The sequence below is a fragment of the Marmota marmota genome, unplaced genomic scaffold (genome assembly GCF_001458135.2).
Source record: "Marmota marmota marmota unplaced genomic scaffold, marMar, whole genome shotgun sequence".
Taxonomy (NCBI): domain Eukaryota; kingdom Metazoa; phylum Chordata; class Mammalia; order Rodentia; family Sciuridae; genus Marmota; species Marmota marmota.
Genome location: NW_026000229.1, coordinates 15,924,276 through 15,943,334, shown reverse-complemented (window position 1 = coordinate 15,943,334; position 19,059 = coordinate 15,924,276). Strand labels below are relative to the sequence as shown.

Below are 19,059 nucleotides of genomic sequence, written 5' to 3'. Positions count from 1 at the left end.
AAGTCCCTGTCTCCAAAACTAACTCAAGAAGAAACAGAAAATTTAAATAAACTTATAACAATCAAATAGATTAAGTAGTCAAAGAACTTCCCCAACTGCAAGGGCTGGGAGACAGCCTAGTAGGCACAAAGTCTTGGGCTCAGATGCTCAGCACCAAACCTGCTCCCCCTCAACAAAAACAAAAAACCAAAAGAATCTCTCACAAAGAAAGCTTCTAAAAAATATTCAAAGAATTCAAACCAATCCTTCTCAAATTTTTCCAAATAACAGAGAAGAAGAGGAACATTTCCTAACTCATTCAAAAGATCAGTATGATCCTCAAACCAAAACCAAGGACATCATTAAAAAAAATAAACCTAGGGGTTAGGGTTGTGGATCAGTGGTAAAGTGCTCACCTAGCACATGCGAGGCCCTGGGTTCAATCCTCAGCACCACATAAAAATAAATAAAATAAAGATATTGTGTTCAACTACAACTAAAAAAAAAATAAATATGGGGCTGGGGTTGTGGCTCAGCGGTAGAGCACTCATGAGACCCTGGGTTTGATCTTCAGCACCACATAAAAAAATAAATAAATAAATAAATGAGCAAAATAAAGGCATAAATAAATAAATAAATAAATGTATTGTGTACAACTACAACTAAAATATAAAGATTAAATAAATAAAATAAACCTATAGACCAATATCCCTTTTGAATAGATGCAAAAATACTCAGCAAAATATTGGTAAACTGAATATAGCAACATAAGGATTATAAACCATGATCAAGTGGGGTTTTTTGGTTTTGTTTTATTTGTTTTGAGATGAAGTCTATGTTGTCTAGGCTGATCTCGAACTTCTGGGCTGAAGCTGTCTTCTTATCTCAGCCTCCTGAGAGAGCATTTGGGACTATAGACATGCATCATCACGCCCAGCTGACCAAATGAGATTTATCTAGGGAATGCAATCTTGGTTCAACTTATGAAAACCACACCATATGAATATGATAAAGAAAAAAAATCACATGATCATTTCAATGAATATAGAAAAATCACAAAAAAGTCAATATTTCTTCATGATAACAATACTCAATAAAACAGGAATAAGTCAGGCACAGTGGCGCACACCTGTAATACCAGCTACTCACTTGGGAGGCTGAGGCAGGAAGATCACAAGTTCGAGACCAGCACAGGCAACTTGGCGATACCTGTCTCAAAATAAAATAAATAAATAAAAATAAAAACGAGCTGGGGATATAGCTCATTAGTAAAGAGCTTACGGGTTTAATCCCCAGTACTGAACAACAAACAAACAGAAGTAGAGGGGAAATTTTTCAATCTGAAAAAAGGGCATTAGTGAAAACCCCCCAGCTAATATCATTCATAATGGTGAAAAACTGAAAGCATTCCCTTTTAAGATAAGGAAAAAGAATGTATATTCTCATTTCTATTCAACATTGTACTTCTAGCCAGGGCAATTTTAGGTAAGAAAAAGAAATAAAAAGCATCTGTGTTGTAAAGGAAGAAGGCAACTATCTCCATGTGTGGATGATATGATCTTATATATAGAAAATACTATAACTCTATTGGGCATGATGTTATACGCCTGTAATCTTGGCAACTCAAGAGGCTAATGGAAGAGAACTAAAAGTTGGAGGACAGGACTGGGGTTATGGCTCAGCGGTAGAGCGCTCGCCTCCCGTGTGCAAGGCACTGGGTTCGATCCTCAGCACCACATAAAAATAAATAAAATAAAATAAAGGAATTATGTACAACTACAACTAAAAAATAAATTAAAAAAAAAAAGTTGGAGGACAGCCTGGGTAACTTAGTAAGACCCTGTCTCAAAAAATAAAAACTGCTAGGGATGTAGCTCAGTGGTAGTGTCCCTGGGTTCAATCTCTAGTACTGCAAAAAGAAAACAATATGATTCTACAAAATATAGATGTGGACAAATTGATCATCTTAATATTCATGTGGAATTGCAAGGGACACAGAATAGCCAAAACAATCTTGAAAAGAAGAATGTTGGAGAACCCAGATTTTCCAATTCCAAAATTTCTACTTTTCTAATCTTCAAAGTTTAGTTCAGAGGCTAGAAGGTGTAACTTAGTGGCAGAGTGTATGTTAGCATGTTCAAAGTCCTAGGTTCAGTCCCCAGCACCCTGCCAGTACAAAACCATGTTAATCAAGACAATATGGTATTGGAATAAAAACAGACATATAGGACAGTGGAATAGAACTGGAGTCCAGAAATAAATCTATGCATTTATAATCAACTGATTTTCAACAAGAGTGCTAGGACTATTCAAATGGGGATAGTTTTTTAACAAATGGTGCTGGGACAACTAGATATCCACATGTAAAAGTATCAATCTGGACCTCTAACACTGTATACAAAAAATAACTCAATGAATCAAAGATCTAAATGTAAGAGCTAAAACCATAGAATTCTTATATTAAAAAAAAGGTATATTGGATTCCATCAAAATTTAAAATTTGTGCACCAATGGGCATACATTAGTTTTCTAGGGCTTCTGTAACAAGTTGCCAAACTTGATAGCTGGAAAAAAAAAATCCAGAATTTTATTCTCATCCCAAATTTATTCTCACTTCAAAGAAGATATATAAATGGTCAATAAACACATGAAAAGATGTTAAGCATAATTGGTCATTGGAGATATGCAAATCAAAACAACAATGAATTATCACTTCCCACCCACTGGCATGGCTATAAAAAAAATGATGGACCATAACAAGGATTAATGAGGATGCAGAGAAATTGGAACCCTCATACAATACTGGTAGGGAATGTAAAATGGAGCAGCTACATGAAAAATAGTCTGGTAGTTACTTAAAAGTTTAAGCATAGGGCTAGGGATATAGCTCAGTTGGTAGAGTGCCTCACATGCATAAGACCCTGGGTTCAATCCCCAGCACGGAAAAAAAAAAAAAGTTTAAGCATAGTTATCACATGACCCAGAATTTCATTTCTAGATATATATCTCAGAGAACTAAAAATATAAATCTACACAAAAACTTGTATACTGGGCTGGGGCTGGGGCTCAGTGGTAGAGTGCCTGCCTTGCACGTATGAGGCACTGGGTTCAATCTTTAGCACCACATAAAAATAAAGAAAGAAAGAAAGATATTGTGTCCATCTATAACCAAAAAAAAAAAAAACTTATATGCTAATGTTAAAAGCAGATTTATGTATAAAAGCTCCAAATCTGAAACAATCCATATGTCATATAAACTGATGGATCAACAAAATATGGTACAGCCATATAATGGAATATTATTTCACCACATAATAAAAGTAATAGTTACCTGCTTCCACATGGATAGATCTAGATAATATTATGTTAAAGAAACCAATCACAAAGGACTATATATCATATGATCCCATTTATATGAAATGTTCAGAATAGGCAAATCAACAGATTCCAAGGAGAATAGGGCCTGGCAATAGAGAAGATGAGGTGGAAGATTGTGACTGCTGATGGATTTTATTTTGGTTTGGATATGAAGTATCCCCAAAAGCTCTTATATTAATGCAGGTATGTCGAGAGGTGAAATGATTGGATTCTGAGAGCTGTAACCTAATCAGTCCAACCTAGTTTGAATGGATTGGATGGTAACTGTAGGCAGGTGGGGCATGGCTGGAGGAGGTAGTCACTGGGGATGTGCCCTGGAAGGATGCATTTTCCCTAAGGCCCCTTCCTCACTCTCTGTTTCCTGACCCTGCCATGAGCTGAGCAGTTTTCCTCCATTGAATCCCTCCTCCAGGTGCTCTCTCACCTCATGCACAAAGCAATAGAGTGGGCTGTCTCTGCACTAAAACCTCTGAAATTGTGAGCCCCAAATAAACTTTTCCTCCTCTTGTTGGGTATTTTGGTCATAGCAACAAAAAAGCTAAAACAGAAATTAGGGGCCTGGGGTTGTGGCTCAGTGGTAGAACGTTCGCCTAGCATGTGTGAGGCTCTGGGTTTGATCCCCAGCACCACATTAATGTAAATAAATAAAATAAAGGTATTGTGTCCAACTATAAATTATATATATATATTTACATACATATATTTTTTTTAAAAAAGGATAAGTTAGTACTGGTAATGGGTTTGTTGCTGTAACTAACTTGACTATGTGGTTTAGAAACCTTTGGAAATGGTTTGTGAAAGGAATTTTGAAAAGTTTGAAGATGCAGGCTAGAAAAGTTTTAGAATGCTGTATGTAAGAGTTTAGTTAGTGATTTTGGTGGGGGCTCGGAAGACCAGACTGGCAACAGAAATGCACACTGTGTTCATGAGGTTTCAGAGGGAATGAGGACTCTATTGTGAATTGAACTGGAGGCTACTAGTGTTATATTCTGGCAAAGAACTTGGCTACATTTTGCCCATATCATGAGACTTTACATGGGGCTGAATTTAAAAGTGATGGACTAATTAATCTGGCAGAGGAAATTTCAAGGCACCATAGCATCTTGTCAGTGGTAGGAATATTATTGGCAGCTTTTAGCCAGATGTCAATAGAAAACAGAATTTAAGAATTTTAAAAACTTGAAGTCTGGCCAAAAAAAGTTTTTGTAAAGCTGAGGCCAAGGAATGTATGCTTGTTGAAGAGATTACAGACCTTAAAGACACACTAAGTACTTTGCACAGAGACAACAGAAAAGATGCCTCAAGAGCATTTTAGGAACTAGCAAGACCACACCCACCTTAGGCTCCTGGGTGTAAAAGTACAAATTCCTTTGATAAGAGATCATCCTTTTGCCCTACTGCTTGCACAGGAGGGCCTAGGAAGTTGTTTCACCATGCTGAACCATGCAGGTACTCAGAGGTACCTGCAGCCATGATACCAGGGGTCCCAGATACTGTGTGATCTGGTGGCAGACCTTGGCATCATCAATGTGGTGCTGGTTCTGCAGGAATGCAGGATGCTCTAAGCAGTCATGGAGGTTTCTACCAAGATTTGAAAGGAAGGCCTCACATCCCAGGCAAAGTATAGCAGTGTTGGAGTCCTTGTGGGCTGTTCTTAAGAGGGTAATGTGAAGTTGTAAATGTGAGGCCAAAATCCCTACAGGCTGCTGCTGACAGGGTGATGCGTGAGAAGGTGATGGTTGGGGAGGCCAACCAGGCTAAAAAGGAGCCCTTGTGCACTACAACTGGTTAAGTCCAAAGGGGTAGAGCTGCCCAGGGCCTTTGGAAATAGGGATATTTTCACATCTGGAAGCCATGTATCCTACATTCTATATATGGACCTGTTTGCTTGACTAGGTTTCTGGTCTTTTTTTTTTTTTTTTTGGTACCCGGAATTGAATCCACGGGCACTTAATCACTAAGTTGCTTAGGGCCTCACTAAGTTGCTGAGGCTGGCTTTGAACTCAAGATTCTCCTGCCTCACCCTCCCAAGCCACTGGGATTATAGGTGGGCACCAGCACGCCCAGCCCCCATCCCATTTTTTTTGTCCCTATTCCTTCCTTTTGGAATGGGAATATTTACTCAAATATTGTGACCTCACCTTTACACTGTGACACTGTATATTAGTTGTGTGTAACTTGCTTTCAATTTTTATAGGGGCTTACAGCAAGAGTTTGTCTTGAGTCTCAGAGGAGACTTTGGACTTGGACTTTTGGACACTGCTAAGACTATGAGAATCAAGATGAACTAAATGCATTTTGCTCTGTGAAATGGACATGAGCTTTTGGGGATGAGGGCAGAATATTATTGTTTAAATATGAGATGCCTCCCCCCAAAAGCTCCTGTAATAATGTAGGAACGTTTTGGAGGTGAACTGAATTATGACAGCTGTGACCTATAATCAGTCCATCTTGGTTTGAATGTGCTGGAGTTGGTAACTATAAGGAGTGGGGGTGTGGCTGGAGGAGGTGGGTCACTTGAGGCATGCCCTAAAAGAATGCACCTTCCCTGCAGTTTCTTCTCCCTCTCTAGTTCCTGACCCTGCCATAGGCTGAGAAGTTTTCCTCCACTGGGCCTTTCCTCCATGATGTGCTGCCTTACCTTGTGCCCAACTAATGCAGTCAGCTGTCTATGGACCAAGAGCTCTGAAATTATAAGCCCCAAATAAACTTTTCCTCCTTTAAGTTCTTCTTGTTGGGTATTTTGGCCACAGTGATAAAAAGCTAACTAAAACTGATTTCTTTTGGATGAGGAAAGCGTTCTAAAATTAGGCTGTGAAAATAGCTGCACAACTCTGTCAATATATTAAACAACACTGAATTGTACACTTTAAATGGGTGAATTGCATGGTATATGAATTACATTTCTATAAAGCTGTTAAAAATAAAAAATGAAAAAGCATTTCATATTTGAACAAATCAAAAGAAAACTGTGGTGGCTATCTTAATATTAAAGAAAATTTCAGAGCAAAAAATATTACCAGACACAAAGGTCATTTCATAACAAAAAGGAGTTCAATAAATCAGGGCATAATAATCCTATCTACTTATGCTCCTAGTAACATAGCTTCAATATACACAAAGCAAAAACTAATATGATAGAACTAAAGAAATAAATAGTTGGGGCTGGGGTTGTGGCTCAGTGGTAGAATGTGTGAGGCACTGGGTTCAATCCTTAGCCCCACATAAAAATGTAATAAAGAGGGCTGGGGATGTGGCTCAAGCAGTAGCGCGCTCGCCTGGCATGCATGCGGCCCGGGTTCGATCCTCAGCACCACATACAAAGATGTTGTGTCCGCCAAAAACTAAAAAATAAATATTAAAATTCTCTCTCTTTAAAAAAAAATGTAATAAAGATATTTTATCTACCTAAAACTAAAAAATAAATATTTAAAAAAAATAGTCAAATCTATAATTATGGTTGGAGATTTTTTAAAAATATATTTTATTAGGTGTTGATGGATCTTTATTTTATTTATTTATTTATTTATTTATTTATATGCAATGCTGAGGATTGAACTCAATGCCTCACACCTGTTAGGAAAGTGCTCTACCACTGAGCCACAACCCCAGCCCTATAGTGTGAGATTTTAATATTCCTCTCTCAATAACTGATAGAACAGATAAGAAAATCAGTGAGAACACAGAAGACATGAACAACACAATCAAGTTGGTCTACTGGGCATTAATACAGCACTCTACCCAAAACAACAAAACATTCTTTTCAAATATACATAGAACAAATACCAAGTGCTCTACCACTGAGCTATAATCTTAGTCCCAAGGAATTTTTTGTTTTAAAGAAAAGTCACAAGCCTATACAAAAGAATACTTGAGATAAATAGCTGCCAATCAAAATAATGAGCTATCATAGAAGTTGTTTTTTAAAAATTATTTTGAAAAATATCACATCTTAGTTCATTTTAGCCCAAACATGCTATTCAGTAAGGAAATATTCAACATGAAAATAGTAAATGAAAACAAAAAAGGGAAACATTGGCACCTAAATCATTATTTTGTCACTGGCATATTTTCAATTATTCACTTTTGTCTAAAGGTAAACTACTGAGGAAAAAAAAATAAACAAAAACAAAAACCCTAAAGCTTTGATTTTACATAAATTACTTAGAAGCAAAAACTGAAAGAAGCAAAAATTGAACTTAGTATCTTTAAGTTACTGCTGTTACTAAGCACTAGAACTACAAATTTAAAGATTTAAATAAAAATCTTCCTAGAGGGCTGGGGCTGTAGCTCAGTGGTGGAGTACTTGCCTAGCATGTGTGAGGCACTGGGTTCAATCCTCAGTGGCACATAAAAATAAATAAATAAAATAAAGATGTGTGTCCATCTACAACAAAAAATATTTTAAAAAAATCTTTCTAGAAATATATGTTAGATTTTTTTGTTTTGCTTTGTTTTGTACTGGAGATTGAACCCAGGGCCTCATACCTACTAGGCAAGTGCTCTACCACTAAATCAGAGCTACATCTTCCCCATTTACCTTTTTTGGACAAAGTCTCACTAAATTGCCCAGGCTGACTCCTAACCTGCAATTCTCCTGCCTCAGCCTCCTAACTATCTGGGATTGAAAGTGTATACCACCATGCCCGCTTATATTTGTTCTTTAATGTCAATTTCCTTCCTCTAGATGTGAGAATTACTAGAAAGTTTATGGAAGGGAAAGGTAGTTAAAAACTGAACTGTAATTTTTCTTAGTTAGATGTTAAAAATTGAATGGAACTTAAGGTCACACATGTAAAAATGCTGAAATGTTTTAATTATTTTTGACTCATATCTACTTCAAATATAAACCCAATTGAATTTCTGCCTCTAAATAAATGTGGATCTGAAATATACATCAAATCATAGGAATAACAATATTTAGTTTCTACCTGAAAAAGATCCAAAAGAGGCTTCCAAGACAACATTAAGACTGCTGCTCTGTTGATAGTTTTAGGAATTTCAGAATAAAATAGTGTATTTTCTCTGTTTTCACCAGACATGGCTAAGGAAAAAAAAAATCATTTATTATTATGTTTTCAAATAGCATTCTCACTACAATCACAGTACAGCATATGAAGCCTTCTATACACTGCAATACTTTACAGTCTGTGGGACCTAAAATAAATATTAATATGTAGGATATGCAAGTGCCATATGCCTTAGAAATTTTCTTCAATAAAAATGAAGTTTCACAGAAAAATGCTTAAGTTTCATTTTGATATTCAGGTCTTAATTCCCCTCTAACAAAATATCATCAAAGCATATAAAATGATATTAGGAGAGTTAAGACAATACCATTTTTAAATTTAAAAAAAATTAGTTTGTTAAAAGTTGGCAATAGACTCACGGGATTCCACTGTGACAACTCCTGATTACTAAATTTCTTTTTTCTGAATTATCTATTTGGAAATAAACACAGATCTACCAATTCTAGCTTTTCTTCATTATAAAAAATTCTATGATTGTAATCATTAATACAGACTTTGGTGTTTCAAATAAAAGTATATTTTACACTTTTATAATATACTCAGAAACTACAACTCTATACTTACCAAGATAATAGATCCTATCTGAATGAGGCCCATCTGGATCATTCCTCTTCACAAACATAAAATCATGTGGTGCCTTAGCCATCATGTAGCCATGATATTTTCTGGTATCAGCAAGCAGCTTTTTAAGCTGACTCCAGGAATATCGCTCAACATAAAACGGCTCCAGTTTAGGCTGATCCTGTGATTCAATATTCTCCTCACACTCTGCAGTCTCAAATATCTCAACACCCAGCTGTTCTGTTTCCATTGCTGCTGCCATGTTGCATTTTTCTAGAAAATAAGGCACATGAAGCTATTTACAGGGCTGTCTTACATTATCAGAATGACAGTCCGACAGGGGCAAAACCAAATAAAACCACTAAGAAAAAATGCCTTTTAGCATAGCTGCAATGAAACCTAGTAAGCAATAGCTCCCACTTCTCTGTGCTCGGTTCAAAATGAGATTATTTTAAAAATTGAGGTCATGTCAATTTCACAGTGACTATAAATCCCTATGGGAACTTTTATAAAAGGCTCTCCTTAGATATCTCTTGCCAAATTCCTTTTTCTTTCCCACACTTGAAGCAAACAGGCCATATGCCAGTTGGCTGCTATGCTCCACCCAAGAACATGTCAATAGTGAAGCTAAATATGCCAAGGGAGTTGGGTTTTTTTGCATTTAAAAAGGTAACACATTTGACAAATGTGAATTTCTCCAACTAGCAGAATAATCCCAACTGGAACAGTAATAACACTGTCACAAACAATGTCCTTGTAATAATCTTCCTAGGGCACTTACAGGAAGAAAGTGTAAATATTGTTTCCTTTTAAATGGAATTCTAAACAACAAAATACTTAACTGGCTGGTATGAATCTTTTGTGCAGCCCTAGACATCACTATCATATATACTTGAGATGACTAATATCTCAAAGAAACTTACATGACTATGATTATACATTATCTAACTTATGCTTTGTTTAAATGAGAAAGATACTATTCTTAAGTGGCTTTAAAGTAGTTGTAGAAAGCATTTAATGTTTATATCAATATTTTGATAAAAATTTGGACACAAATTTACTAGTTTGACCCCCAAAGCATTAATATTTCATACACTAACACTTATTTTTCAAATGTCAAAAACATGTGGGCTTGGACATAACAAAATTGTACTTATGAAACCAAATTTCACATAACTATTAAATACTTCTAAATGGCTGTGTTTGTAAGATGATGCATTTTTTTTAAAGCTCAATTTCTGATAAGAAGTAACTTTTGAGAAAAAGTTATTAGCAGGTATGGGCTGTGAATAAGTCCATTAGGTATGGAATACTGGCTTGAAAATGAATTGAACTGTGTGCCCAAGATATTGTTATTTTCTTTTTACCCTGAACTGTATTACCATTTTCAAAGTAACAATAGCAAAAGTAGACAGAAAACTTATTTGTTACATCAGGTATATTTATAATATTATTACAACTAGGCATTCATATCCAACAATTAAAATACAAAAACAGCCCAGCTGAGAATTAAGTCAGTTAGCTCAACTGGTATGTAACACACTGATATTTGTGAGGTAGATTATAACAATGATGGTTGTTTGACCATCTAAAAGCTAGTGGAGGCCTATTTCTACCAAATGTGTCAATGAATCTAGTTTTATATCTAATGGAATGAGGAACAAGTGAGAGAATCTACACAAATTTTGCTCATTTCACATGTGTTAAATTTAGAATTTGGTCTTCAAAACACTGCTTGCAAGTATAGGGCTAGGAATAGAACAGAGAATCTTAATAGTAAAACTTCTCAAGCCTTATTGCTCAGTTTCTTGGATCATTATGTAAAAGATGCATCAGCTTATATATAAGTTAAAATCATCAGGTATATTTCTGAATTGTACTAGCACCCTAGACTGTTTCTCTCTATATACATACATACATACACACATGTGCACACTGTAGAATTCAAATGACATTCTGCCACTCTGTATATTTACAGCCAATGTTTATTCCACCCTTTCTAGGACAGACCTGGCATTATGGTAGCCATTTACACAAATGTTTATAATTGATTTAACTTCCAGAACTCCCTAATACCTTGTATAGAATTACATTCTCAAAATGTGTGGCCTGAAGTTTCTAAAATAAAGTCAGCATAGTCTCTACAAAGTGCATACTTTTCATTTCCCCACCTACCTCTTTACTTATGGACCTTCCCTGGTGCCTATCTGATTGTATTTTCATCTGCTCAGATCTCTTCCACATTCAGAGATCATTTTCAAGTGCCCCAACTTCAAGCACAGATCCCTGCACTTATCCTGCTGTCTTCTCAGAGGACTCTTTCCTTTTCTCACCATCCAATCCTGCTCACCAGGATAATATAAGACTCTTGGTCATTATTAAAACAGACCATATGTAGTCAAAAAAAGATTAAGTATAAAAAGTTCCAAAATAGCACTTAAAACTGAGAACTTTTTGATGTAATATATGCCCAAATTACTTTGTCTGCAATTATCAAAATCCTAAATTATTTTCCGATATGGTATAGCCCAATTTACTCAAAAGAATATCCTAACAGTAGTGTAAACCTTGATGTTCAGACATACATTAAAGGGAATTATGGAAGAGCTAAAAAAGTTAGAGGGCATGCAGATGTGAAGTTACTGGCTGGCAGAATAGATCAGTGGTAGAGCTTTTGCCCTGAGGTGGATCCCCAGCCTAGTCCAAAAATAATAATAATAATAATAATAATAATAATAATAATAATCAGATGAGGTTTCTATTACAAAGCCTCAAAAATGACAGATATAAAATTTCTATTTGCCTATTCCTGTGCCTCTTTTATCTAACAATGTCATGGTTAGAGACAAAAATCAATTCAGTAGGATGAATAGGAAGAACTATAGGCCACTTTTTTTTTTTTTTGCAGAAAGGGAACTAACTTGAATTTACTAATTTAAGATTTTCCATAAGATAAAGAATGTCCTACTCATTTAAAGTGCAGTCCATTTTTCTTTTCCTTACCACAAGATTGAGAATAATTGAAATGGGCAACTTTTCTGGAAAAAGAATCATTATGCTTGTTGAAAAAAAAAATCTATGATTACAAATGATACTTTGTTAACAGTTTTAATTCTGGGCTCCCATAGCTCAAGTAGGTGAAGATGAGAGAGGTGGTGAGAAAAGTGGCAAGTGGAGAAAAAGTTATGCTAGCACAGCAACAACAGGATGTCAAGACACCTCCCCATAGCACTAAACCCCCACCCCCATTCAAATAAGGGTGTTGAGTTAGAGAACAACTAAAGGGCTCTAGAGTTTGGACCCATTCAAATGGCATTCCACAAACAGTCGCCCATTTCAACATGCCGCGGCTCACCGAAGCCTAGATATTTCACTCTTCAGGGTCCACGGCTACTCGAAAAAATCATAATTACAGAAGGGGCCAAAATCTTGAAAGCAACGAATAGGAAAATGAGGAGAAGTACAGATGCTGAGAAGAGGGGCTGGAAGGATAAAAAGTGTTAAGAAAAAGTGTAAGGAAGTTGGACAGGACAGTATCCTGAAGCGGGTGGTTGGAACAAAAACCGACCTAGAGTGAAGCAGTAGGGAAAAAAGAACACCAGCTGGGAAACCAGAAAATCTGAGTCCCAAGCCCATCCGCCACAGTCGGACTTTAGGCAAATCCCTTCGCCTCTGTGAGCTTCCGTTTCCTTATCTGTGAGCACAGACAGTACCCGGCCTCCCAACCCCAGAGAGGCTTAATTAAGATAACGGACGTGGAAGTCCGGAGGGCAGCACCCAGCGCTCAGGAGCGCCTGGTGAACGTTGGCTGACTCGGAATCTGAGTCTCGGCTTCCTCTTCCGGCAAATGGGGCCCCGCCACCGGCTCAACCCCGCGCGGGCAGCTCCTCGGCGAGGCGGACAGGGCCCGTGGGCAGAGGCCCAGGCCTCGCGGGCGAAGGGGAAGGAGAAGGGGGCGGATACTGCACCTTCCCCCCCGGCCCCGCCCGGACCGTCCTGACGCGCGCGCGCTACGGAGCGGGCCTGCGCCGCTTCATGCCGCGCCGCCTCCACTCCGGGCCGGGCTACAGCAGCTTCCTCGGCGGCGGCGCCGGTTGCAACCCCGACGGCGGACGCGGCACTTAAAAGCGGAGGACGCGATACTTAGGGGCGGCGGACACGGTACTAAAAGGCGGCGGCAGCAGCCCCAGCACTTCCGGTTCCTCGAGACCCGACCTCCGACTTGGGGAGACGCGGCCTGACGAAGAAGGACACTGCTCCCAAGATGGTGGGATTCTCACCACAGTGCCGTCTAGGGGCCGGAGGAGCAATGGAGGCGCGGGAAGTCAGGGAGAGCAGAGATGACATCGAAAAGGGGCAGCGACTTGCTTTTATGACGAACCTCTTAACCATTCGTTCTTTTCACTCAAACATATTGGGTAGACAAAAATCCCTGTCCTTGTATCAGGCAAAGTTGTAGAGGCTGGGATTGGATGAAGAAGCAAACCCAGCAAAAATCTCTGCCCCTTCATGGAGATGACATGGAGAAGAGACTAAGGCGATGGAGACATGAGTGCCACATAGTTGTGGCAGCCTGAACTTGAATTCAGAAAATTTGGTCCTAATATTAGTGAACTCCAGTAGGTCAATCTCTGGGCCATGGTTCCTTTATCTGTAAAAGGGATATAACGCACATATCTTAATTGCAATTAAAGAAAATTATCACACTAACACATAAAAACGAAGCTGGGCACGGTGGCACACGCCTGTAATCCCAGAGGCTTGGGAGGCTAAAGCAAGGAAGATTGGGTGTTCAAAGCCAGCCTCAGTAAGTTAGCAAGGCCATAAGCAACTCAGGGAGAACCTGTCTCAAAATAAAATATGAAAAAGGGCTGGGGATGTGGCTCAGTGGTTAAGGGCCCCTGGGTTCAATCTCCAGTACCAAAAAAAAGCAACATTCCTTAATCCACAATTTCTTTGTCTACACTATACATTGGCTAAGAGAACGAGAAAAAGGAAGCCTAAAGAGATGACTAGGAAAATAGTAGATACAGAATGAAACAGTGGGAAAACTGGGCCTTTCCTATTTTCTATAACTACAAAGAACTTTGTGTTATAGTGGTATGCCATGAGGATTTATTGTAATAGCACTAATAAAAGATCCATTTGAGCACCTGTTCCACTCTATAGTATATAAGTATTCACTCTGAGGTTAATCAAGCCTTCATTCAGCTTTCTTTAAGCTCCCTAAAAGAAAGGGCAGTTATTTTCTCTAGGTATCCCTTATAAATTTTCACTGTGACCACAGAGCAGATTTTAAGGCTTTAAATGCACACACACATACTAACAAAATACAATGAAATTTGTTCATCCAATATATGTTTATTAAATCTCTATCATGTACTTTCACTGTTCTAAGTGATGAGGCTACAAGTAGTGAACAAAACGGACAAAATCCCTGTTTCTGTGCAGTTTACATGCTACTAAAAAGAGATATGATCTCCCTCCCCTGAAAAGCAAACAATATGTGACTTCGTGGATTCAAAAAAGAGCCCCAAAGAGGTAAAAGACTTGCTTAAGTCATATGGCTAATTATGAACTCATCTAGATTTGAATTTAGATTTCTTAGTTTTCAGTCTCATTTGTTCTATGGTCGGTTTAAAAACCCTCAAATGACCTGGTAGTGTAGTTCAGTGGTAGTGCACTTAGTATATGTGACACCCTGAGTTCAATCTGTAGCACAAAAATAAACAATTTCTCAAACTCTGAGAAAGCTGTAGGTGACATCTTTACATGGCCCACTAGCATGGAGGCTGTCACAAAACACTTCTCTTCTCCTTGCAGTTTCTGAGAAATCTGTGACTTTCTGTTCTCCTCTCCTCAATAGTGCTGCAGAATATAAAAACCACTTAGCAGCAATCTAGAATTGATTGTTCACTTATGGGGTATCCCACAACTCACATTACAGTCATCTGGCCTCTTGTTTCAGCATTGTTTATTTTTTGGTGTGTAGGACAAGAACCTCAGGGAGCTGGTACCATTGTGCATTCTTCATCTTGCTGTATATGTAAGTAACAAACTGGATCTAAAAGTGACTTGTTTTGTCTTTACCAGCTGAATCAGTTAGGCCTTGACCTTGCCAAATCTTATATGGGTGTGTGACAAAGCCTAGCTTGCTTTATGCTGCCCTGCATTGTTGGTATTCAATAGGAAAAGGCAAGTTATCTAGCATAAGAGGTGTGGATAAGGTAGCATAGCAGGGCTGATACAGTCCACCCCTGCTGCAGACTGAAACAAATCACAAAGCATAACAACTCAGTCATATTCTAGCAAAATAGGACAGCCAGCAGATAAGTGTGAGTGAGAAGTAAGGTGGTCAGGCCAAGTGAGAAACATTCATGAGAAACCTAGCTGCATCCTGAAGCCAGGGTAATTTCAGGTAATCAGGCTATTTACCATCCAGCTCTGGTCTTATGTTTTAGGGACTTGGTCTGACAACCTTACACACTGGATCTCCATCAGAGATCAACTTGACCCTGCAAGATCCAGCAGCCCATGATTTCTAGGCAGTGGTGCACACATTTTTTTTTCTTTTTTAAATTTTTTTTGGTGCACGCATTTAATAGACTAAATTCCTGGAGTCAGACAGACTGGATTCTCTCCTCAACAGAGTGATATAGGGCCTTTCTAAGCTGTATTTCCCTTATCTGTAAAATGAGAATAGTAACACTGTTGAAATGAATGAATAAAATAATACATTTAAAGTGATTTGCAATGACTTGTGTATAATAGGCATTCCATTGATTGATTGATTGATTTTGATAGTGAGGATTAAACCTAGGACCTTGTGTATGATAGGTAAGTGCTGTATCACTAAACTATATGCCTACTATATTTTTTAAGTCTAAAAATTTTTGGAGGGGCTGGGGATGTGGCTTAAGCGGTAGCGCGCTCACCTGGCATGCGTGCGGCCCAGGTTCGATCCTCAGCACCACATACAAACAAAGATGTTGTGTCCGCCGAAAATTGAAAAATAAACATTAAAAAAAAATCTATCTCTCTCTCTCTCTCTCTCTCTCTCTCTTAAAAAAAAAAAATATATATATATAGGTTTGACTTATCTAGACTAGCCATACTTAGGGGAGGGGACATGTCTCAGTGGTCATCACTTGACTGGCATGTGCAAAGTCCTGGGTTCAGTCCCCAGTGTTGCAAAAAAATAAAAAATAAAAATAAATAAAAAAAAACAAATAAAGATGTTGTGTCCGCCAAAAACTAAAAAATAAATATTTAAAAATTTTTGGAGGGCTGGGGTTGGGTAGAGTGCTGTCCTCGCACGTGCGAGACCCTGGATTCGATACTCAGCACCACATAAAAATAAATATATAAAATAAAGGTATTGTGTCCAATTGCAACTAAAAAATAAAATATTTAAAAAAAATTTTTTTGGTACCAGGAATGGAATCCAGGAGTGCCTAACCACTGAACTACGTCCCAGCCCTATTTTTTTTTTTTTAATTTTGAAACTGACTCACTGAGTTGCTTAAGGCCTCACTAAATTGCTGAGGCTACCCTTGAATTTGTGAACCTCCTGCCTCAGGCTCCTAAGTAACTGATCTTACAGATATGCACCACTAGGCATTTTATTTATTTATTTATTTATTTATTTATTTATTTATTTATTTATTTATTTTTGGTGTAGGGATTGAACCCAGGGGTGCTTAACCACGAAGCCAGCCCTTTTGAATATTTTATTTAGAGACAGAGTCTCACTGAGTTGCTAAATGACTCAAAAATTGCTGAGGCTGACTTTGAACTCTCAATCCTCCTGCCTCAACCTCAACCTCAAAGTTGCTGGGATTATAGAGTGCACCATCACAATGGACTCCATTTATTAATTTTATATATCAACGATGGTGAGGATAGTGATGAAGATAACAGAGAATGCAAAAAACAGGAGGACTAGGTGTATACCACAGATCCAGTATTGTGGCTGGGGCTACTGGGTGGGGGAGCTCATTCTGACTCTATTGTTCAGTGCATAAACACATATACACAGGCTCAGGGCTGGGGCTATAACTCAGTGGTAGAGTGCGTGCCTAGCAGGCGTGAGGCCTTGGGTTCAATTCCTAGTACTGTAAAAAACAAATGAAAAAAAAATGGGAGGGACTTAAGGGATGATTGATCTTAATTCTTTTATTTCACAGAAAGGACAACGAAAGCCCAGAGAGAGCAGCCCAAAGTCATACAGCTATTTTTTGGCAGCTCTCAGGTACAACTCCCAATCAATCAGCAAAATGTACCCAGTGGTGCACCCCAGTAATCCCAGTGGCTCAGGAGGCTAAGGCAGGAGGATTGCAAGTTCAAAGCCAGCCTCAGCAATTTAGCAAGGCACTAAGTGAAAGAATTCCCCACGCAAAGACACTTCGCCGGGAGAATTTCAATTTTATTGCAAAAAGCAGTGTGCTTATATAGAACTAAGGGGGAGATGGTAGGGTTTAGATAAATGGCAGGCAACCCGTTTATTGGCAAGTTCTTTCAGATATTAGCTCCGGAGCCCAGGAATTAGTTCTCATTGGGGCTAAGGTTCCCCGCCAGCGAGGTTTGAAATTGGCGCCGGCGGGAGAGTTCACACGGGCGGGAACTTTTCGCACCACTGCAGAAAAGAAGAAGGTAGGAAGAAGAGGTGCTTAGGCGCCATGTTGGGGTTTTTTTTCTCTGGGGTATGGCTGCCGTTTATACTTTTCCCAACACTAAGCAACTCAGTGAGACCCTGTCTCTAAATGAAATACAAAGAAGGGCTGGGGATGTGGCTCAGTGGTTAAGTGCCCCTAAATTCAATCCCTAGTACCAAAAACAAAACAAAAAAAAGTACTGATTTCTGCAGGGAACCATCTGTGAAAAACACATGAAGATCTTCTCTTGGCATGAAGCCAAGGAGATCTGAGGTTCAACCTTGGGAACTATCTGTGGCTCTCCCACACAAAAGATTGCCCAAGGCACATGACCTTTATCTTCGCTATACTAGGAAGATCTCTCATGGTCACTCCAGAGATGGGCATAACCTGTTGGGAACTGGACAGCCCACCTTTAACCTTTCTTAGAGAAGAACATTCTATGGAAGGCCTTTGATGTCCTCTGATATAAATAAAGCAGGTGTGGGCTCCATCTTGCCAGAGCATAGAAGCTCAATCCCTATGATCGGCTTGCCTGTCCCACCCCCGATTTTTGAAATTATTTTCTGTGTCCTGTGATTTTTTTTCATTGTTCTATTTTTCCTAGCTTTTATTTCTCAGCCAGCCTATTCCACCAAGGGGAACCCCATTCACACCACCTGCACAGGATGTGAGCAGATTTCTTCCTGGATTTAGGAAATGACCTAGACCAAAGGAAGAGAAAACTCTGGGAAACCTGGCTTCCCAGAGAGGCATGCCCAAAGCTGCATTCACTTCCATCTAACAACAACAACAGTCTTCAATTTTGATTTTAGTCTAAACACAACTTTTTGACATCATTAAAGAAAAATCTACCAATTACTCTACCACTCTATCATAACTTTATTGTGTTGTATACGTATTTTGCATGTGTAGCAAAAGTAATATTTTCAAGTCACATGCAGAGGCTACGTACATTTAATTTTCTTAGTTTTTCTTAGTTCAATCCAAACTGTATTTATACAGTTTGGATTTCTAACAATAGGAAGTATAAGTTTGGTCCTTTCCAGGAAAACCTCTTCAATTCAGGATCCCCTCATTGAAGTGGATGTAGCCAATCCCTGGTTCACACCAGAATCTCCTAAAATGTCTTGTGTCACAGGTATACTGGATTAAATAGCATCCCTCTCCCAAATTCATGTCTACATATAACATCAGAATGTAACCTTATTTGGAAGTAGGATCTTTGGAGATGTAAGTAGTTAAGATGAGATAACATGGGATTAGAGTGCATCCTAAATTCAATGACTAATATTATTATAAGAAGTCCAAGAGACACAGGCATACAGAGGAAACCATATGACACTGGATAGTTGTTTCCACAAGCCAAAGAACAACAAAGATTACCAGCAATCACCAGAATTTAGGAAAAGGCAAGGAAGATTCTTCCCTAGAGCCTTCAGAGGGAGATTGACCCT

At 38.5% G+C, this 19,059-nt stretch overlaps 1 protein-coding gene across 14 annotated transcripts in view; it reads right to left on the bottom strand.

Annotated features, from left to right (window-relative positions):
- The window catches only part of Dpp8 (dipeptidyl peptidase 8), a 60,834-nt gene extending 47,675 nt beyond the window's left edge, over positions 1 to 13,159 (bottom strand). For 4 of the 14 annotated variants that reach the window (XR_007343889.1, XM_048793357.1, XM_048793364.1 and 1 more), the window contains exons 1-4: positions 12,304 to 12,846; positions 8,952 to 9,221; positions 8,289 to 8,401; positions 1,129 to 1,188 (exon numbers count right to left, since the gene is read on the bottom strand). Coding sequence is in view for 13 of the 14 variants with exons in the window: in XM_048793357.1 (XP_048649314.1) it covers positions 1,129 to 1,188; positions 8,289 to 8,401; positions 8,952 to 9,210 (432 nt within the window). In the remaining variant the exon portion in view is untranslated. The other 10 variants (XM_048793366.1, XM_015480532.2, XM_048793368.1 and 7 more) reach the window with 8 other exon arrangements.
- Between the last annotated feature and the right edge of the window lie 5,900 nt (positions 13,160 to 19,059).